At 44.0% G+C, this 22,573-nt stretch overlaps 1 protein-coding gene across 1 annotated transcript in view; it reads left to right on the top strand.

Moving 5' to 3' along the window:
- The window catches only part of LOC135259494 (polycomb group RING finger protein 3), a 60,114-nt gene that overhangs the window by 19,221 nt on the left and 18,320 nt on the right, over positions 1–22,573 (top strand). The window contains exons 2-4 of the mRNA XM_064343970.1: positions 14,124–14,230; positions 17,572–17,689; positions 21,974–22,070. Coding sequence (XP_064200040.1) covers positions 14,216–14,230; positions 17,572–17,689; positions 21,974–22,070 — 230 coding nt within the window. The 5' untranslated portion in view covers positions 14,124–14,215. The remainder of the gene's footprint in view (positions 1–14,123; positions 14,231–17,571; positions 17,690–21,973; positions 22,071–22,573) is intronic.

Genomic DNA, 22,573 nt, shown 5'->3' with positions numbered 1-22,573 from the left:
CACACATTTCATGTTACCATACATATTCTGTGTTAAGTAAATTAGGGTATCTACTTTATTTCCATAAGAGGTCATTTCAAAATAATAGCTAAGAGACAGATTTATTTCTCATTTTATCTAGGCCTACTATATCAGATTTTCAGTGGGTCAAATGCTTACAAACACTTTGTTAGTATTTGGTGGCATTGCCTTTTAATTTCTTAACTTGAATCAGTCGCTTGGGGTAGCCTTCCACAAGCTTCTCGCAATACTTTGTCAGAATTTTCCATTCCTCCTGACAGAAGTGGTGTAACTCAATCAGGTTTGTGGGCCTGCTTGCTCGGACATGCTTTTCCAGTTCAGTCTACAAATTTTCAATGGGATTCTGGTCAGGGCTTTGTGATGGCCACTCAAATACTTTCACTTTGTTGTCTTTAAGCCATTTTGTTACTTTGAAGGTAGCCTATGCTTAGGATCATCGTCCTGCTGGAAGACCAAGTTGCGACAAAGTTTTAACTTTCTAACTGATGTCTTGAGGTGTTGCTTCAGTATTTCTAGATAATCCTCCTTCCTCGTGATGCCACCTGTTTTCTGAAGTACACCAGTCCCTTTTCCAGCAAAACACCCCCACGACATGATGCTGCCACCGCCATGCTTCCCAGTTTGGATGATGTTCTTCGGATTAAAAGTCTCACCCTTTTTCCTCTGTACATAGCGCTGATCATTATGGCCAAACAGTTCCATTTTTGTTTCATCTGACCAGAGAACACTCCTCCAAAATGCCAGGTCTTCGTCCTGGTGATCACCAATGCCAGTGCCTGCGATGGCTCAATGTGCCGTGTGGTGGAGGTGCCATTTGCAAGACTGAGATTTTTTGAATCCCAGGATAAGTGGAGCTGCAGTGACCTGTCCGTCTTGTTTGAAACCAGTTGGAACAAGGAGCTCTAAATGCAACAATTGGTTCAAATTGGTGAGCATGTGATGGCTCCTCCTATTTTGGGATTCTGCCATTGCTGGTTATGTGCTTTCCTGGAGTCAGAAAATTCAGAAATGGAAAACGGGGGGGGGGGGAATCAAACAATTTACAATTTTATCTTTTGATGTAGCCTATGTTTAGCCAAATTACTTTCATAAAAGTGCAGTTTATGTGGTAAGCAAATGCTACTAGAACTTGTGAAAAGCAAAGGTATGATCAAATAAGTCCCTCCTACAAGGCTCATGCCTAAAGATCTGCTAAATAAAGCCGCGTTTCCACCAAAATTACCCGGAACTTTCAGTCCCAGGAACTACTCTACCAGGAACTAAAAGGTTCCTGCAGCCAATGGTTGTCTGCGTTTCCACCGGGGTCTAAAGTACCGCGAAGATTAGGCAAATTAGCCCACTGACGTTGTCGTCGGTCCATCTGTCATATGATTTCTTCTGTACCCCCATACTACCACCGAAGTAGCCTACATTATTTTCTAATAACCGGGACAGCCCGGAGGGTTTTATTCCACTTATATACAACGGGTTACCAACAATGACTATATATGGTTACTTTTGTATTTATTGATTTTCATATATCCTCTCAAACACATTCATTAACAGCAGAAAACATGCACACGTTGTAAACAATTTGCTGTTTTATTACTTTCTCGTCGTCAATTCCATATAGGTTAATCGCAAAATGACAAGAATAGAACGAAAACTCGGACTTGCGTGAAAATGTAAATTAGTAGTGGTACTGCCACCGTTTGCTTTCCTTCGAAGTTACTGCTAGCCGAGCAGCGAAGTGTGCCCTCCAGATGCGAACCATGCACCATAAATGAGTCCATAATCTTCCTGGTCTTTTCGTGGAATTGAAAAATGGCAGTAAAATTTAGTAAAATTACGGCAGTCTGAAAAAGCTAAAGGGAAGATTACTAGAATTAACCTGTTATTTTACCCGGATAAAAAGTGCGGAAGGTGATTTCCAGTTTGCTTGTACTGTATCACCAATGTTAATTATGCAGAACTACCGCATACCTCACATAACTGTATCAAACGTTTTGAGTCAATTACAACGGGCTAACAAAGAAAATCCGGAAGAAAATATTCAGCAACCGAATTAATCCGTTTGAATGTTTTGGTAGCCTACGTAATATGCTGTCCCAGCACGAATGCTTAGCATTTCATAAAACGAATACTAAAGCAAGAAAAGAACAGAAGAGCACACGTTATAATTCCAAGACGTTGTCAGGCTATAACCAAAAGTAGGCTACTGCGCCGCATAACATACAAGTTTGATTTGAAGTTATTATGAAAATAAATTGGTTTGCCGCTGCATATTTTCAAACATGGCGGGTAATGGCGGAAAATAAATACAACACAAATGCTACGAGTACTCGACCAATCAGAAATGTTCAGCGCTGCAAGCTCCACCCAAAAGGTTCCTGTACTTTCGGAAAGTACTACCCCCCGAGCAGGAACGTTTTGGGGGGTAAAACAAAGCCCCCAGAACTACATTTAGACCCTAGTTCCTGCGGTGGAAACGCACTGAGTTCCTCAAAAGGTTCCTAGTTCCGGGGTATAGTTCCTGCGGTGGAAACGCGGCTTAAGGGAGAGAGTGGTTCAATATAATTAAAAAAACCAGAAGCTCTGTTCTTTGCCTTTCTGATCGTCACACACCACACTGTCCTCCTCTTTGTTTGGGAGTCTCTTCCAGCTTGTGCAATAGCGGGAGATCTGGCGGCTTTGCGTTCGGTGTCTGTGGCTTTGCTGTGGCCGCGGGAGCCCAGGCTAAAGGCTCAGTCAGGATGAGGCCTGCGCTGCTGCAGGGCGTGTGACTGTGGCGTATCTGAGCACGCTGCATCGCAGGGCGTATCTGAGCACGCTGTGCATCGCAGGGTGTGTGACTGTGGCATATCTGAGCACACTGTCTGCATTGCAGGGTGTGTGATCTGTGGCATATCTGAGCACACTGTCTGCATCGCAGGGTGTGTGACTGTGGCATATCTGAGCACGCTGTCTGCATCGCAGGGCGTGTGACTGGCATATCTGAGCACGCTGTCTGCATCGCAGGGCGTGTGACTGTGACTGTGGCATATCTGATCACACTGCATCGCAGGGCGTGTGAGTGTAACTGTGGCATATCTGAGCACATTTTCTGCATCGCAGGGCGGACTCATGCATTTCAGTGCTTCTGCAGATCAGGTAGGCAGGATTGAAGTTCAGGTTTGCTTCCCTATTTTATTTAATGGTTTTGAATGGTGCACCGAAAAAGCTGTGCGTCTTGTCATCAGTGAGGGACTAGGATTCTGCGTGGCCTGCATGGTGTAAAATGAACACGCCCTGCTGGGGAAGTGCACACCCTTCAGTGACGGTGCCCCTGGTGTGTGGGTGTGAATACAGTATCAGATGGCTCCCTCTCCAGATTGGGAAGATAAAGGGAGGAAATTAGATTTAAAGTATTCACCTGTGAAAATGGTGAAATGGGGCATTTGGGTCCAGCTGGCTAAAGCTTCTGATAAAAGCAGACTGACCCACTTAAAGTGGTGAGTGACCACACTCTGCAGTGCTCTCTGGCTAATCCCACTTTCTAAGATTTAAGATTCAGGTGAAACTGTTGCTTATATTTCTGCTTTGCATTCATATTTGGGTGATGTTGCTAGGTGGTAATCCCCGTTTATTCATAGTGGATTAAAATGCCCTCTTTCACTCTGCACCGCTTTCAACAAAAAGGCTGCCGTTCTCCCTCTAAATTTGCAGCATTGCTTTGATGTGAACAGAGGCCAAACCAGTTCTGGCATTTTGTCGACTCCCTTTCTAATTTGCCAGCCGTTGGTAGTATTTACAGCAAGCCCATTTTTGTGTAATTCCTCAAGTGCATTACATTGCATTCTGTCAGGAAAGCGAGGAGTGTGTAAAACTTGTTTATGTTTGTTCTGAATCCAGCAGTTGTAACGGCTGACGCCCTCTTTAAACATTCAGCACTCTGAATACCGAACACGTGTGTCAACAGTTAGGACTTCTCGCTTATCCAACACATAAAATATATTTATTTGATTTAATTGATAATTTGTATATTTTTAATAGAAATGCCAAATTAAACAAGTGTAAAAACTGTTGATACATTTGTGTTTGGTATCCAAAGTGTTGAATCTTAGGCTAAACGAGGGTGTTGGCTGTTGAAACCGCGGGATTCAGAAAACATTTTACTCAATCCTTACTGCCCTGACAATTTATTTAGATTACTTTAATTTAGCGGATAGGCCTACTCTTATTCAGAGTGTTTTACAGCGTTGGAGAATCGGATTATTTTGAGCACTATTGCCAGATCAGGCTAATAACATTCTCAGACCAGTTAGTATTGATGTAACATTACTGGAGCACTTAACTAGATAACAGGATAACTACTGAGTCTGATAAGTGTGTGGTTTTTTTTTTTGGCAACGTTTGTATTGCTCTTATGAGCCAATCACTGAGCTCTTACAAACAACCGCTATATAACCACATTTATCATTTTTACATGCATGCTCTGATCTTACATCGCTTTCACTGTGATTATTGGCTAAATCCAAAAATACAGTTAGCCTATTTGTTTAAAGTTGATTCTGTTCCAAAGTGTGAATTCCCTCACTAAAGGTAGGCTAAATTCTACAATTCTGTCCGTGACAGTTTTTTTTCCAGTTTGATGTGCTCTTACATGCAGTTTGAGATCTGTCGAGTGGTTCTGATGTTACAGACACTCTCATCAGTTGCAACAGTTGTATTTGATGACTGTCTTTTCATTGGTTCTATTGACCTGTTACCACAAACAGTTAGCCTAAAGCTTTGAATTTTGAATGGGCAATACAGTGTAGACCTCTGCTCTCACACACCGGACATGACATTTATCTTGCTCATTTGTGTATTTAAACCTGGTGAGTTTGTGGTAAATAATGAATCTCTATTTGCACATATGGCTGATGTTTTGTTAAGATCAACAGTTGCTTAGTGATAGATTTCAGCCTTTGAAAGATCTGCAAGGCGCCTTTGAGTGCCTCTTTATACATGATTAATTCTGTCATGTTGGTGCCCTTCCACGGGGCAATCACAGGTGCTTTACAAGGGTAAGCACTTTCTGCTCTGGCTATAAATATGTCAGGCTCTGCTGTGTGTTTGTGACTGTCTGTCTTGGGTGTATGTGTATGAGTGATATTTTATGTGTACATGCTTGTGCGGGTGTGTGTATGCTTTTGTTCTGGCTTGTGTGAATGTATTATTCGATGAATGATTGTGCTTTATATTATTTGTGTGTGTATGTGTGAGTGTGTGTGTTTGCACGTGCATGTCCTTGTGTCCGTATGAACTCCCAACAAGCTGGCTCTGTGCAAGGCCAGTCCCTCTCGCTGCCTCTTCAGCAGTGAGCTGCACAGGCCGGCCCCCTGTCCCGGGCTCCAAACCTAGAGAGCCCAGCACCCTGGAACAGCACGGTCTTTGTGGAGGCGGGCCAGCGAGAGCTGTCCGTCAGAGGAGGAGCAGCTGTCTTTGGCCTCGTTAAGGGTGAGGGAGAGGACATAATGAACCCTTTAAGGTGCAAGATCACAAATATGTGATTAGAATGTTCTTAACTGGACATTCTAATGCTGATGCAACAATCACTTTGTAATTGTGCTGCGTTCCTTATGAACTAGGCAGCTTACAGCTCCGACTTGGGAGCTCGGAGCATTACCTTGTCATTAGCTCTGACACTTTCTGACCACCAAAGCTTCAGAGCTACTTGTAAGTAGTAAAATATAACTACTGTAAAATATGCTGTTCTTTGGGAACAGTTAAATAGATTTAAAAAAAAAAACATATTTAGGAATTAATTGTTGTTGCCTGTTTATGTATTCTGACATTCAAGCCTTTTTTTGAATGACTTCAGTTTCATTGCATTACAGGCATTTAGCGGATGCTCTTATCCAGAGCAACTTACACAACTTTTTACATACCATTTGCATGGCTGGATATATACTGTAGCAATGCAGGTTAAGTACCTTGCTCAAGGGTACAATAGCAGTGTCAAAACCAGGTATTGAACCTCTGACCTTTAGGTTAAAAGACCAGCTTCTACGTACACTACACTGCTGCCCAAAGAGTTTCCTCCTACTTGGAATTGTGGAATAATACCTGACTTTCTGACTTCTAATTCCGAGTTAATGGGCCATTCAAGTGCATCTTTCCTGGTCAGAAGTTTGTACGTTTGTAGTTTTCGAGGTATCTGGAATGTGGCATTGAAAGCAATGGAGTTCTATAGCACCGGAGATCTATAGCACTGACTCGGAATGTAAAAAAAAAAAACCTACTCTTTGAAGGGTTACAGAGGGGATAATAGGGAAGCTGGCAGGGTCATGCCAGGGAATTGCTACCTTGATGACGTGGCCATATTAAATCCGGAATTGGATCAAATGCATTATTTGAGATGCATTAACTAGTGCATTATACTAACTCAGTGAGGTTTCATGCATCCCATAATGGGAGAGCTACAGTCAGCTACGTACCTTCATATCAACAGGTTTTATTCTCTACAGTGAAGTGATTGGTTTAAATTGGTGAGGTACTGATACAAAGTTTAACCGTTTAGATACCTGTAAAATTCCTGTAGATTACCGCCATCTTTTAAAAGAAACATCTTTTTTTAACCATATTTATCATATTATTCATATGGATTGTTGAAAATCTGAGGGATCTGCAAAATCAACCAGTGTCTGAAGAGAGGGGGGAAAAACTTCAAAAGCAACATGAAATGAGAGCGTACCAAATGTTCTATGGGGGATAATATGTTAAAAGATGATATTAATAATTATTGGTGAATATATGAATTTGTTGAAGGCAAATCCTGGATTCAGTTCCCAGAAGGGGAATCAAAATGTATGGAGATATTGTGAGAATCCCCCCTCCCATTTCCATTCAGTGGACTCCAATACAAACGGTCCACCATATCTTCTTTTAAAATCCCCCATCCTCTATTGTCTGTGGTTCATTTGCCATCTGACATGAAACCCATGGGCTTTTTCATGTTGGTACACTTGAGGAGATAACCACACGCTGGCAAAACTCCAGAGCAAATAACAAAAACAAATGAAAGGGCTGTCAGAGAGAATGAGCAACAAGAAAGCCACAGCGTTGTTTCTCCATAAACAGTACACGGGCTGATTGGGTGTCTGTTATGGTGAAAAGCAGGCCAGGTGCGCTGACTTGGCAGGAAGCAGCTCTCTGAACAGACCTGTACATGCAAGTTTCTGTTCTGAGCTTGGGCAGCCGGCGCCGACGCTACGATCCACGGGCAGGGCCGGTGTTACTGAGCATGTGCAGAACCGAGTCGTGTCCGAGACTATAGAAACACATCAGGTCCTCCCACGGAAGGAATTTCCAAGTAAATGGGCTTCTAAGGAAAATAGACACCTTATATCTTCACCCTGGTCTTGGTAAAGAAAAAATAATGCTGAGTGAATTGTCGGAATTGCGCAAAATGTGGCCTGTGCGAGTTTTCCTGGATGTAGGCTACAAGTAAGACGAATATTGAATGTGATGTTCGGGACAAGTGGAAATCGTCGGAGATCATTCTGCTAACTCTGCTGCCGTTCTCTTCACTTGCAGAGCGGTTTATTCCTACATTACAGAAATGGTTTGCCTGTGTGCGACTGTTTTGTTTTGGCGCATGTTCTTTTGATTAGAGACCCGTATTTATGTTCTGTGTGTGTCTGCTCTCTGTGTTCCCGAACAGGCTGTGTGGGAATCCGTATGTGTGTGTGTGTGTGTGTGTGTGTCGGGGGGATGGGAGGGCGGAGCGGCGATAAGATGGGAGGGTGGAGCGGGGAGATCACTTCAGCAGGGACACTGCATGCAAGACTACAAAACAGCCTGTTTTCATCTCAAACAGCCTGATGGCTTGGATTCTGCAGGCTCCCTGTATAAATTATATAGAGGCATTTGGCAGCTTATCCAGACTGACTTACACAGCTTACATTCTTTACATACAGTTAATTTATACAGCTGGATATTTCCTGAAGACATTTGGTACCATTAAGTACTGTGCTCGAGGGTGCAGTTTACAGTGCCCCACCTGGGAATCCTAGTTCACTTCCTTAACCACTGTACTCTACCCTCGCCCCACCCAGATCCAATCCCTACCCCTCCTTGACTCTTGACTACCGGAGGATCTGGTTATAAACAGGAATTTCTGGAATGTCCATTTGCAACACAGCATTGTCCTTTGTCACACCCTTTATGGAATTTTTGGAAGATGCATCAGATTGGAAAGTCTGGGTTTCACTGGAGGCAGAACTCTTTTTTAACAAAAGCTGGAACTGAATGCTTGGAGGGCCCAAAGAATCTATGGTGATACCCATGGTTAAGTCAAAGAAACAGGGAGCCTCCTCCTCATTGGCTAATCTTGCACTTGTCAAAACCTCTTTTTTACTCTGATGTTTCTAGTACCATTTTCACACAGTCTATCTCCAGACTAGTCTCTAGTACCTCTGAAGGGAAGAGCCAATGATTTAAGTCTGATTCCTTTTGAGTTCATAGCAGTCATTTCGGGTTTTTTCATATGTAGATTTTAGCCTTTTTTGTGGTGGTATTTGCCATTTCTTGCTCTTTGAAGCTTCTGTTCACCAAACATCAAAGGTGCAGCATTGTTATTGTGATTTACTGCAAGCAGAACTACACATGTGGTAACTCTTTAACCACACTACTGAGTAGACTGTAGGGTGATCCAATAATGGTGCGGACCATCCATGTCAGGATGCAAATCCTGGGTCAATTCAATACACTCAGTAGGTTTACATGATACTTGAAAAAGTCGATTTATTGTATTAGTCCGACTAAAATTGGACTTTTGAAAATCATGGAAACATTGTAGTCCGACTGAAATCTAACTAATTCAAATTTTTCAAAGTCGGACTAACATACATAGATAATGCGGTTGGGAGTCGATTTACTACGGCATGTATGCGCTTCAATAGACCAAAAATTGGTCTAGGCATTCTGTGTATGTTCCGTAATTTGCATAGCAACTACTGTGGCCAAGCGGAATCGATAACGTTTGAGAAAATATATAACTTTAAAAGATTTAATTAGATCTTCTACTGGGACTTTTGCCGTTTATTGAGGGTGTGACAGAAAATTTTGGTGCCGCTGACTATAATCGAATGTTTTTCACTTTTACCGTTCGATTGCGCAAGTAGCCGACCATTCAAAGTAGGCTACATTTTTATGGGTCAGTGCTGTCCGATCATGCTAGCTACTTCACATGAACCTTGTACGGTGATCAATAAAGGCTAACAGCACAGTACCACTTAATTATTATCACTTCTATCACTACTTTAATGAACTAAAAAAAAAAAAGGTGAGAAACGACCTTTTCTGTGAGAAATGCATTGTCGAGCTCACGCGCATACACTGCTGGCGACATAAAGCTCCGTTGTGCCCTCCCTAGTATCATAGCGAGAAAAAAACATTTCTGGACGGACGAGGAGACCAACTTCATGCAATCGCAACTAAAGGAGTTAAATATCCTACAATACATGGATGGAAGAAAAACGTGGAATGGCGAACTATTCAAAAAAGTTGCGACAAAATTGGAGGAAGCAGGATTTATAAGTAGCCTTCGTCAGACACACCTCCGGTCAATAAATCGATTCTTTCCGAGTCATGTATATTGGGGCAACGACAATAATCCAATTAAATCTCATCTTTGGCCAAATCGAGCTGCTATTATTGATTTCAACTGTGCATGTAAACGCACTGACTTTTGGACTGCATTGTCACTGATTTTTATGAGATTTGGCATTTGGTCTTATAAGAAACCCCTGGAACCATAAAACTACACTGGTCTCAGGTCATAAATCTTGGAGATATGGGTTAACAAAGTTTGGGCTAATTAGCGCAACTCCTTGAATTTGACTTGCTGTATCTTCATTCCCATACGTCATAGAGAAATTATTCTTATATGATTTTAAGTGTTTTCCGGCTCTGTCTCTTGTATATGTTGACCCAAAAGGTAAAGATAACAGTTATGAGTGACAATCTTGAAAGTTGATCTGGGAAAAACTATATTTCAAAATGGATCAAATTTTCACCAAAATGAGGTTAAAATGTCAACACCTCCAGAAAATTTAGTCTTGGGTTTTTGATTCATTGCCCAGATATCATTACCTATCTGAAGTGGCATTGCATCACAAGTCCCTTACAGTTGTTTAACAGTAGCTAATGATAAGTGTTAACAGACAGCATCAGGCAGAAGCAAAATTACATTGCGCTACCTTTTGGGTCCTTCTTGATGTGACAAAGAAGCAGTGTCTATTATGTTCCTCCAAACAAAAACCACAAGGAACTAATGAAAAATTGCCACTCAACAGAAACAAGCGACACAAATTAGGAGAGAGAAAGGGGTTCTGAGATGTACCCTGGAGAATACCCACTAGGCCTAGAAAACCAAAGCACAGGGAGATCATAAAACTTGTAATCTGGAAAATTTGATACACACACACACACACACACACACACAGATAGGTGACAAATGAAAGGGAAAAACCTGAGTGGAGAAACATAATGAATGCAGATGCTTCCATACAGATGTACTGCATGATAAAAGTACGCAATTAACATCCTGTCATGCTCTGGCATGATGAAAGTGCTGAACAGGCCCAGTTGACCTTGATTTTGGCAAAAGGAAAAGATGGTGACTTTGAAAGAGGATGCATTATTGGGTCATGAATGAGAGGAGGTTTAGTCACAAAGACTGCTCAACTGGCTAGTGTTTCAGTAGGAACAGTGACTAAAGTGACATCTGCATTTATGGGAAAGACATCAGTAAATAGGGTCAGAAATTGTGGTCAAAAGCACACATTATCGTGATGCTCGTGCATTCGTGCAATATGTAAGGAAAAACAGAAGATCAACTCTTCCTCAGGTTACCGAGAATGTCAATGGAGGACATGACCAGTTTGTGTCAGCAAGAACTAGCCTATCTGTTGACAACTACAAGAGGGACATTTTAGTAGGGTTGCTGTGCATAAACCCCTCATTACAAACAGCCTAACAACCCCCCCACAGCATAACAGAGCCACTAGATCCCCTCACTGTAAGGGTCAGAAATGCACTCTGCCACTTGTCGAGAATATGTGGCGTACATCAAGAGAATGGTACACTCTTGAATTCTTGACCTCTTCAGTGAGTGGGTCTGGTGGCTCTGTTATGCTGTGGGGGGCATTTTCCTGGCGTAGTTTGGGTCCACTTATCCTCTTAGAGGGAAGGGTCACTGCAAATCAATACAAGTTAAGTTATCACCTTTATTCTGTGTTGAAACATTTCTATCCTGATGGGAGTGGTCTCTTCCAGGATGACAATGCCCCCATCCAAAGGGCACAAGGGGTCACTGAATGGTTTGATGAGTATGAAAATGATGTGAATCATATGCTATGGTCTTCACAGTCACCAGATCTTAACCCAATTGAACACCTATGGGAGATAGTTGTGACCAATGTGTTAGACACCGCTTTCCCCCAACATCATCAAAACAACAAATGAGGGAATATCTTTTGGAAGAATGGTGTTCCATCTCTCCAGCAGAGTTCCAGTGACTAGTCAAATCTATGCCAAGGTGCATTAAATCTGTTCTGGCAGCTTGTGGTGGCTCAGTGCCTTACTAAGATTACTAACCAACATACTAACATTTTATGTTGGTTTTTCCCTAAATTCGTCACCTGTCTATATATATATATATATATATATATAAACCTATAACCTATATCTCACAGATTAACAATCTGAGAATTAGTGTCATTTTGGTTCCAATGGTTTCTTGTAAGACCAAACCAGCATGCCAAATCTCAAAATCTGTGACGACATAGTCCAAAAGTATGTTGAATTGACCCAGACTTACCCCAGTCTGTGATAAAATAAAAACAAGATTTTTACTTGTAGATAACTGTCTTTTCATTCTGTAAGCAAACTGACTTTTTTTTTTGAACGGTAATCAGTGACAAGAGCATTTCAGGTCAGTAATGGTGATGCTGTAATGATCCATCAGTCGGATTTGCTGGTTCTGTCACACACATTGGGCTGTTTGCTGTCGTTCTGTTTTTGAGTGAGTGTGTGCTCTTAAGCTGCCGATGGGACCTGGTTACAGTCTGTAGTAGAAAATCGCATGTGACGGGTTGCCGTGTCGGAGGCAGATTGAATTTAGACCAATGACGTGATTTCCTTTCACTTTCCGTTCAGCGTAAGGGGGTAACAAGTGGAAATATATGCCAGTGTCATTTGTGTTCGCATTAGCTCACTCTGCTGAAAGTATGTTTTTAGTGGATATCCCTCTCCACCGTGCCTTGCACAGTTAAAATGTTTAGACGTTATCTGACCTTCTGGGTACAAATCTACCCCTATACTGTTCAGTGAGGCAAGTGTGTGAATTCAAACCCTGTTCATAGGCCGCATAATTATTTTTTCACGCTCAGACGCTCACACACACAAACACACACACACACACACACACACACACTCGGACACCCCTACATTTGTGTCGGGTCATTTGTGGCTTGGCAGACACAGATAAGTTTAACCTGATAGATAAGTGCACTAATCTGATTACAGGTGAAGAAATCCCATATGAGGCCTACTTCTGCTCTTAATTGAGGGCATACTTCAGCTCTGAATTGTGTCATTAAGCCCAACCGTTGGCAGCAGGGAGAGGCGTAAGATCACGGACGTCAAGTGCAGCCGCTGTACCGCTCTCCGAAGGCCGGGTCAGGATAGAGGATGGGACCGCATTATGCTAATGCTAACAGCGCACCGTGTTGAGGCAGCGTTCTGTGGCGATTATGAAAAAGCCCGGGTTTCTCCTGAGAGATTTGCATGCGTTTTTTTTTTGCAAGAAGCTTATCTCAGGGCTTTGTTGAGTCAGCATTCTGTGAAAAGGACTGTGAAATTTGGCCTGGGGGGGATGGGGAGGGGAACCCCTTCTTTTTCTCCAGGTCCATCCATCTCCATGGTAATCTCTATCATGGGACTCATTCAGCCCTCACTCCAGGGTCTTTGTGATGTCCTGTGAGACACATTCCTCCCCAGGCCTGAAGGAGCTTCTTCCAGAACCTTCTGAGGGTGGGGAAGGGGGCAACCCCCCCTTCAACTCTGGCAGTTGGCTGCCATGATACAGATTGGCCTTGTATTGATTGTTTTATTTCTGATTATTATTATTGATTTAATTTAGTTTTTTTTTTATTGTTTCTACTTTTGTTTTTTTTATTTTTGTCTAATGCACTTTCAACCACTTCATTAATAACTCCCTGTCTCATCACAGCAGCTTCTCTCCAAATAAACCAGAAATGTGTATATATATATATATATATATATATATATAGAGAGAGAGAGAGAGGCCTATATTTTATGCAAGATTGCAGTCCTCCAAGTGCATTAGAGCCATATTCTCAAAACCGCTTTGAGACGAGGCCAAACAGTAAGACTTGAGTTGGGAGTTGGGATGCTGTGCCCTTGAGGTGTATATGTGTGCGTGTTCATGTTGTTTTTGCATTACAAGAAAAATGGAAATACCAGTGGAATATGTTTTCTATTTTCGAGAACAGAAAAAAAAAGAAAAAAAAAAAAACTGAAATTATTCTTAACATTATCATTTGTAGGCTATCGCATCTAAAAAACAAAAAAATGAATTAACCTGAACGTACTGTTTTATAAAACAGCAGATGGAAGCCCCATCAAGTCCTGAACAAAAGACTGATCAATGAAAATGACAGACTTTTTATACTGAATTAGGGCATGAACCTGAAGCAAATTTTGCAGCGAACAGTCGGAGAAACAATTGTGACGCTTGTGTTGAATATGCGGGTTGAGACTCTGAGTTCCGGCATATTCCAGAGTATTTAGTCCTGAATATGTGTGTGTGTATGTATGTGTATGGTGACAGGGCTGAATTCATGAAACAATTATTTCTATCTTTGGCTGAAAGGTGAAAGCAGAATGTGTGTGCGCACGACTATAGCGGCCTTTTAAATGAGCCGACTCGAGCCCAGGACCGAAAGCAAAGCGTCTGTTTAGCTTCGTCGTCCTCGGGCGTCCTCACTAGCGTGTAGCCAGCCGTAGCGCCGCCCGTCGGTTCGGCGAAGCAGGAGCTAACGCTAACCTCCCTCCCGGTTCCTCCCCTCCAGCCGCATGCCGACGGCCCCGCCCATGATGCAGAGCTAACGGCCCACACGCCGCTGAGAAGAGACGTGGGAGCCGGTTCCTCCGCGGGAAACACATGGCGGCGCTCGGAGTAAGTCTGCTCTTTATAGGTCAAAACGTTCAATCGGTTTAAACCAATCAGCTCCTTTTAAAAAAACATCTGGGTAATATTTGGTGAAAATTGGTAGAAACTGAAAACAGTGAGCCTTAAACATTTTGTGGTCCTGATGGCATTGCATCTGTTAAGTTTTAGCATGTTTAGAAACCTCAAGTAATTCCGTATTTTTAATAACCAGTTACTAATATTACAGTTAGTAATATTACAAAGGATAATATAACGTTCTTGTTGAATTAAGTAACACGGCCCTAAACTCTTGGCTTGGAAATTCATGGAAATTCATGAAAAATTAATGGAAAAAGCTTTCTTTTAAACATTTTAATGAAGACTATTCACAAGCAATATACACACTGAACATGCAAGCAGAACCACTGAGGGTTTCATAGTCATAAAGGACCACTAAATTGCCTGTAACTCAGGGAAGCACTCATCCAGATGTTAAACGTGGACCTAATAGCAGGGCCAGTGAGGAGCTGAGCGTGCCAGTCCAGGTTTTCCATACAGCCTGTGGGTGCGCTCAGGGGATCCCCCTACTGTTGGATTCCTGTCGGTGCTTCACTGAGTCTTTACTACATCCTGCAATGGCTCCAATTACTATGCATTGTGAGTGTTATTTACACACCTGAACAAGCTGGTAGGCAGGTGGACACTTTCGGGCAGCTCCAAAACGTGAGTGTCTTCAGTCATTTCTTTTCTTTTTTTTTTTGGAATGCGGCATGACCAGCGCCGATGCACATTGGGATGTGCAGTCTATGCCCCAGCAGTTTAAACCCACAGCTTGTGTGTTCAAGGCTTGTATAAGCCAGGGGTGTCCAATCTTATTTAAAGAGGGCCTGTGTGGTGTGTGCCGGGCTGAAACAAAAACCTGCACCCTCACCAGCCCTTTTCAGATTAGATTGGACACTCCTGCTATAAGCCTACGAAGAGCCAATGAAGTCACAACAACAGATAGGCCTACTAGGGAGCAAGCTACTACAATTGACCCAGAGCCTTCACCCTTTGGATTTAGGGTCCGTCAATCAGCAGCTGATGTGAATAATAATACCTTGTAGGTCACGTTAGCTGCTATGGTTCCTTTTAGCGCAGTATTCATGAACAGGCTCCCTTGACAGCTTAATTTTCCTCATCCCGTACTGTAAACCTAATGGAAGGTAATCTGAAAGTAGCTGTGCGCAGTTGACAGAGTTAATCTGAAATAAATTTTCAGGGGTTCGACAAAGCGGAGCATTGAGAAAAGTCAGCCACGGAATCACGGATGTATCCGACTCAGAGTACTGGCAGAATCGAGCGATAGAAAACGGATCAATCATGAGACCCACTGCTGGGTTGTTGGAGCGGTTCGTGACAAATGTGACTGCCTGATTATTACAGACTTTTCGCTGACACTCGAAGCTGTCAGATGAGCACGGCAGTTGTTAGCTACGCTTCGGTAGTTACGCTGCACACGCAGTTGTTTTGACAACATGTCTGTCAGTTTTTAATTCCACATTTGAACACGTAATGAGCTGGTGAGGGAAAAGCGGAATTTAGCTTACTCAAGTGAACTTTGGGCTCGGAAAGTTCTGGAATCTCCGCGCTATGCTAGTCAGTGTTAGCAGAGCACTTCATTACACGTGCGGAGTGTGTGGTGCTTGTGTGTCCAGCGTGAATTAGCTGTTATTTCACGCAGTGCCCTTGTAAAGGAGAACTCCTCAAGAGAGTGTGACACACTAATGGCTCATTATAACGAAGGGATGGGGCTTATGGGCTCCACTTAATATGTAATCAATGCGTTTTGCTGAATCCTAGTGAATTACTTGCAAAAGACAACACTCATGAGTAAACCTTTGAAACTGTTTACAATTCAGACGTCATATTGAAACAGAATGACATACTGCATGAATATGACATACCAAGTGATTAATTTTACCGGTGTGTGCAAACTGCTGCTGTTGCATAGAAAATACCAGAGTGGGACCCTTATCGCTAAATGGAGCTTGCCGCAATATGTTGTAAATATGCATTTTTAGTTTATTTTTAATTTTTAAATGTGGTATATTTCACAATTGTGAATTTTTTTTAATTTATAAATTGCAATAGCTGGCAACAATTTGTATGTTTTCTCATATGTTGTGGAGTGTTGCAATTTCATGATAATGAATTTTATTTCAGTGTATATTTCTGTGCATTCCATTTCTGTAGGGAGAGACCTGTCACTGTAGCCACTGATTATAGCCTTTCTGAACCGTCTGGCAGTCCCTCTTATCTTAACTAAGGCATGCTGTATAGCTTATATATTACACATTATAGATTTATACAACTGGTGTGTATGTATTTACTGAAACAATTCAGGTTAAGTAACTGCTTCAAGGATCCTGCAGTCATATTCTATCTAGGATTTGTACCAGCAGCCCTAGAGTCTTTGTATGTTTGAGGGTAACTGCTGAGTGCAGGGGGAGATGGGGGTACAGTGCAGTGTATTTGGGGTGCAGTCTTTGTCGTTTATATGAACCTTTATTTTACTCTAATGTCACATGGACCAGAGAGATAGAATGGACAATGATAACGGTTTGTATTTATATAGCGCTTTTCATCCCATGATATCAAAGCTCTTTCTCTTCCATACATGAGCTGGGCACTGGGGGAGGTGGGGAGGGGGTTGTGCCAGTAAACCAAGGGGGCATTAGGTGGCCAGATTGAAAGGACTTTCATGGGAAATCTGCCAGGACAGAAATAGATTTAATGTTTAAATCCATTTTCTGAGAATGATAGCAAGCGAGGACAGGGATAAAGCATCAGAGCAGAAAAGCAGAAAGCAGATAACATCAAGACCAAATGAAACTGGTAGAACTGGGATTTCAGGCTCCCTTCCTGGAGGGTCACGGCGACTGCTGGGTTTTTTGATGATGTTGTTTTTGTGTGTTTCAGTGCTCTGTGCTCATATCTTGTGATCCAGGGCCCAAACGGGCTTCTGAGTGAAGTGAAACCACAAAAAGAAACATGTAGACACAGCGCCCCCTCCAGGACTGGAGTTAAACCTGCAGACACTGCGGTCCTCCAGGACTGGAGTTAAACCTGCAGACACTGCGGCCCTCCAGGACTGGAGTTACACCTGCAGACACTGCGGCCCTCCAGGACTGGAGTTATACCTTGCAGACACTGCACCCCTCCAGGACTGGAGTTAAACCTGCAGGCACTGCTGCCCTCCAGGACTGGAGTTATACCTTGCAGACCCCATGAAGAGATAGTTGAACAGGCCTGATTTACAGGGGAGGGTGTTGAGCACTTTGCAGCGGTGTTAATCACTCTTTTTCGTGCTTTGCCCCCCGCTCTAGAACCCTGAAATGCTGACCCGGAAGATAAAGCTGTGGGACATCAACGCCCACATCACCTGCCGCCTGTGCGAGGGCTACCTGATCGACGCCACCACCGTCACCGAGTGCCTGCACACCTGTGAGTCCCGCCCCGTCCCGTGCCGTACAGGACGTCCCGCAGCTCAGCCCCAAAGGGCTTTTTTTCCCCTCCCGTACAGGACAACCCCCTCCGTTCTGTATTTGTATTTGGAATATTTGTACGCCGTCAATGAATTTCCGCGACAGTCTGCCGGCTGGCACACTTGCGCGCGCCGACCTGCCAGTTCAGGTTGCTATGTGGTTACCAAGCACTGAAAATAAATGGATAAATACACCCCCCTGCTCCCCCCCCTGCACATAAGGCTCTCAGAAAAAATCCATCTCTCCGGTCAACATTTTTGCAAGCGGGCTTTCGGCTGCCCAGAAAACCGAAATGAAAATCCTTAATGAACCGGTTTATTTGTGTTGACCCATTCGGAGGATGCTTTCACACAAATGAAAAGAGGAATTTTGTGGATTATGTGTGAAGCGGAGGGATCTGTGGCCTTGCTTTTGATTTGAGTGTTTGCGGAGAGTGGGCGGCGGCAGAGTGTACTGCGTCGCCATTGGCTGGCTGGGATCCAGGCCTGGCGCTACGCACGTGGGATTAGAACACAGCTGGCCGGCCTCCTCCCTGTGAGCCACAGGGTCCGCTGGGGTTTCTGTTCTCTCAAGAAACAAAATGGAGTTTAGACCTGAGAAACCAGGTGAGCTGAGGCAACTGTGTAATTGGTTAATTAAGTGGTGCGTTTCAGCGCACACTCTGCAGCTGTCCAGAACCAGGCACAGGGACTCCCAAAAGATCCTGTGGCTTTCCAGGTCTTGGGTTGGGGACCCCTGGAATGAATCACTTTCCAGGGATGACAATGGGTGTGTGAAATGCTGCTGCACGCCTGCTGTAATGAGCAGAGTGGAGAAACATGGTCACTCTTTATTAGACAGGATCTTGGTCTCATCTTTGCAGACAAGAATATTCAAAGGATTTGAATACTGTGAAAGAGAAGGATTGCTGCCTGTTCTCCTCCTCTCTGTGCTTGGCTTGCTTTAGTATAATGCCTTTTTGCCGTCTGTGGCTCCTGTCTGATGTTCCGTAATGAGTCGAGCAGTTCAACTGAGGTGAGGGTGGGCTGAGCGTCACATGCTCTCTAGCACCACCCAGTGGTCATAAAGCAAAAGGTGCATAGCATCAGGGCAATCTCCCACGACTGAAATATCCACCCTGATGAGGGTTGGTAAGTGGGGACTTTATTCGGTTTTCTAAAGTACCAACGATAATAACATTTCCAAATAACATTTGTACGAGAGGGTATTACTGGTATAATGTTGACTGATTGCATTTGTGGTTGCAGCAACAAAAACCAATACCTAAATGAAATTCCTGTCGGGTTGAATTTCTAAACATTTTAGTCAGTTTTGCAAAGTTTAGTTTTGCGAGGTGTGTGTTTTTGCATGTGTGCATGCATGCATGTGTGTTTGTATGTGTGTACATACATGCGTATGTGTGTGTATGCATGCGTGTTGTGTGCATGTGTGTGTGTGTGCGTGTTCTGTGGGCGCGCGTGAGTGTGTGTATCTGTGTGTGTGTGTGTGTGTGTGTGTGTGTTGTATGTACATGTATGCGTGTATGTGTGTGCATGCATGTGTATTGTGTGCATGTGTCTGTGTGTGTGTGTGCATGCATGTGTGTTGTGTGCGTGTGTGTGTGTGTATGTATGTACATGTATGCGTGTGTGTGTGCATGCATGCGTGTTGTGCGCGTGTGTGTGTGTGCGCGTGCGTGCAGAGAGCACACACACGCGGTCTGCAGATCGCTGGGTATTACTCAGCTGCTGTTTAACAAGCACGCGATTTGCAGCTGGTCCGAAGCAGGAGCTCTCCAGCGGCTCTCCTCTCGTACCGCGTGGAAGTTTGGGCTCAAAGCGTGGCCCGCTATCGTGGGGAACAGAGCGTCTCCGAACCCCCACGCTTAATGTTCCCCACAGGGCACTGCGATGGATCGTTCGGCAGCCTCTCGCTCAAAGGCTCCTTTGGTTTCCGGAGCGGGCCCTGCGCAGGGAAGCGTGTGATCCGGGGCACAGCGTGAGCCTCGCAGCCCTCACTTCACACGCCTGTCGTTTGCAGCTATGCCGAAATGCGCGGAACAAAAGGGCTGACTCATGGTCCGCGGGTCCAGATCGGCTCCGGGGCGACCGTGCCGGCTCCGCTCGGGCGCCGGTAATCACCCGCGCTCACTCGCGCCCCGTCGCTCGCTCACCGAGCACGAAGGCGAGCGTCTGCCGAGCGATTGCGTTTAAATGAAAGTCTGAACGCGCCTCGAGGAAAAAAAAACCCGGGCTCGAAGGGAACCGCCTCGCCCCCGAAACGCGTTCGTTTCAGACTCAGTGTTTTTTAGGTTCGCCGCGCCGAGATGTGTTAGTTTGGAAGCTCATTACTTGGCCGCTCAAGTGCTTTTGAATTCCACAGGTTGAATTTGCCCGAGAGCTCTTAGCGGTGAGCTGCGGAGCTCGTGTTAGCAGAAAGCCGCCCCCCCGCGAGGTCTTCTCTTCAGATGTGCGCGAAACACGGGGCCCCTTTCTGCGTTTTTATCCAATTTTCAGCGTCACCCCGAGACAGAAACACCGTGACGCCGTCCTCTGGAAAAAAAAAAAAAAAAAAAAGCTGGTGATTTTTTGTTTGTTTGTTTGTTTCACCAGGTATCCGTCCGGCACAGGCTGGCCCCTAAATAAGCTTCAGACACAGTTTTACGGTGGCAAAATGCAGAGACCTGACCCCCTTGCGTGGAGTCACCTCTGCTTCAGACCAGCGCAGATTCCACTCTGTACTGGAGCATACGCTCGCATGTTTTTCTGGCTGGTCCCGAAAGAAGAGTGCCTCCTGCTGGCCGATAAGCAGCACCACGTCCGGCTGCAGAACTTCTTGTCTCCGAGCATGAGCTCCATTTGGAACATGGCGGCATGCCGCATATTACATAGCGACAAGGGCAGAGAAAGCAGTTTGAAAGGAGCAGAATCTTCCCGCCGACAGGATCTGTGGTGTGATTTGCGCCCAATCGGATGCTTTACCCATCTCCATCGTCCAACATACTTCGTTGCATGTCATGATTATTGTCTGTCTAGTTACAGGCACCAGGTGGCCTACACTTTAGTGGTGGGAACATGGCGAGCAGTGTTGGGCTGAATGGCCTGTTGTCGTCATGTCCTGTCAAGGTTCTGAAGTCCTGTGGGCGGGTTTATAAGACCGCCTCTCCCTTTAGGCGAATCAGATTGTCTTAAGACTCTCAGTTTAGGTTATAATGATCTCTCTCTCTCTGTAGGTCACAGAGGGTTGGGCCTCTCTCCTAGGCCTTTCCTTGTGTTTTTTTTTTTTTTTTTTTTTTGCCTGCAGAGCAGTTGCCTTGTCCCAAGTCAGCAAACAGATCCTGCAATCTACGCTTTCATACCCCTCACCGTTTCGCTGAAACAATTCCTTTTACATCCCTTTGCTCGAGGATAGGATTCCGGTATCACACCAGGAATTTGAAACCACAACCTTGCAGTTAAAAGTGCTTTTGTGGACACCGCTTTGTCACCGTGACGACCTTTGAAGCAGACAGTACTAATTTGCTGTGGTGAACATGTACTGTAATTGTGGAAGCCAATGTATAAAGAGCAACGTCAAGATCATTGTAATATCCCTTTTGTGCTCTAGAGGGAGACATTTAGCTGTGTAAGAGCTCTTGTCACATTGACATGTTGTTGAAGAGCTTTGATTATCAGGCACACACACAGAAGGCAGTGATGGAAGAATGAGGTTTTGTAGTAGGTGGAACTACAGTGAACTGCAAATCCCTGGCTTGTTGGAACTGGTCAAAACATTTTGGCTCCATGTTGAAACGTAATGATTGATTCAATCAGAGTGACTGATCGCTAGTGGTAGCTCGCCCTTATTTGTTTTCATTGAAACGCCTGTTTGCTTCTCTTTATTTCAGCATCAAGGCTGATTTTCATAAATATGAGGTTTCATTTTACATTTTTCTAATATGGTATTTCAATTCAACTTCTAAGGTTTGAGCTTATAGCTTGTATTGATCAACCACAATTCAGCAGATACATGCTAAATGGCAGTAAAGTTAGGTTTTAACTGTTATGTGTCCTTTGTTAGCATGTAAAGTTAGGTTGTAACTGCAATTTGTCCTGTGTTAGCATGTACAGTTAGTTTGCAATTCCAATTTGTCCTGTGTTAGTATGTAAGTTTGGTTGAAACTGCACTGTGTCCTGTGTTTGTGTGTAATGTTTGGTTGTAACTGTAGTGTATCCTGTGTTAGTGTGTAAAGTTGGTCGTAGCTGTAATGTGTCCCGTGCTACAGTTTGTAGGAGCTGTCTGGTGAAGTACCTGGAAGAGAACAACACTTGTCCCACCTGCAGGATAGTCATCCACCAGAGCCATCCACTGCAGTACATCGGGTGAGTGCCATGTTGTCACTGCTATGCTACAGTGCTACATCATCACTGCTACTCTGTAGGGCTGCTTCATTAGTGCTGTGTTGTAGCGCTACATTGTTAATGATGCGCTATAGGGCCACTTCATCACTCCTATGCTACAGCGCTACATCATCAATGCTACGCTATTGGGCTACGCCATCACTGTCATGCTATAGCGCTACATTGTCAATGCCATGCTATAGGGCTGCATCATCACTGGTACACCATCACTGGTACATTGTCACTGCAATGCTTTAGGGTACATCAGGTACATAGTGCCATTACACTTTTTTTTAAAATCTGAAGTGAGGTTTAGTTAGATGGTAATACCAGTACCTTTATTGATACAGCTCTTTTCTTAGTCCATCTGAAGAGCTCTTTGAGCGCACGTGAAAGTGCGCGTGTTAGCACGTCCCGCCTCTTTACTGGGGCTTCAGTCGTGATGAGAATCGGCGCCTGCTCTGTGCCAGGGAGTCCGTCACGTG

The sequence above is a fragment of the Anguilla rostrata genome, chromosome 7 (assembly GCF_018555375.3).
Source record: "Anguilla rostrata isolate EN2019 chromosome 7, ASM1855537v3, whole genome shotgun sequence".
Taxonomy (NCBI): Eukaryota; Metazoa; Chordata; class Actinopteri; order Anguilliformes; family Anguillidae; genus Anguilla; species Anguilla rostrata.
The sequence above is the reverse complement of the archived record's forward strand: the minus strand, read 5'-3'. Positions and strand labels throughout refer to the sequence as shown.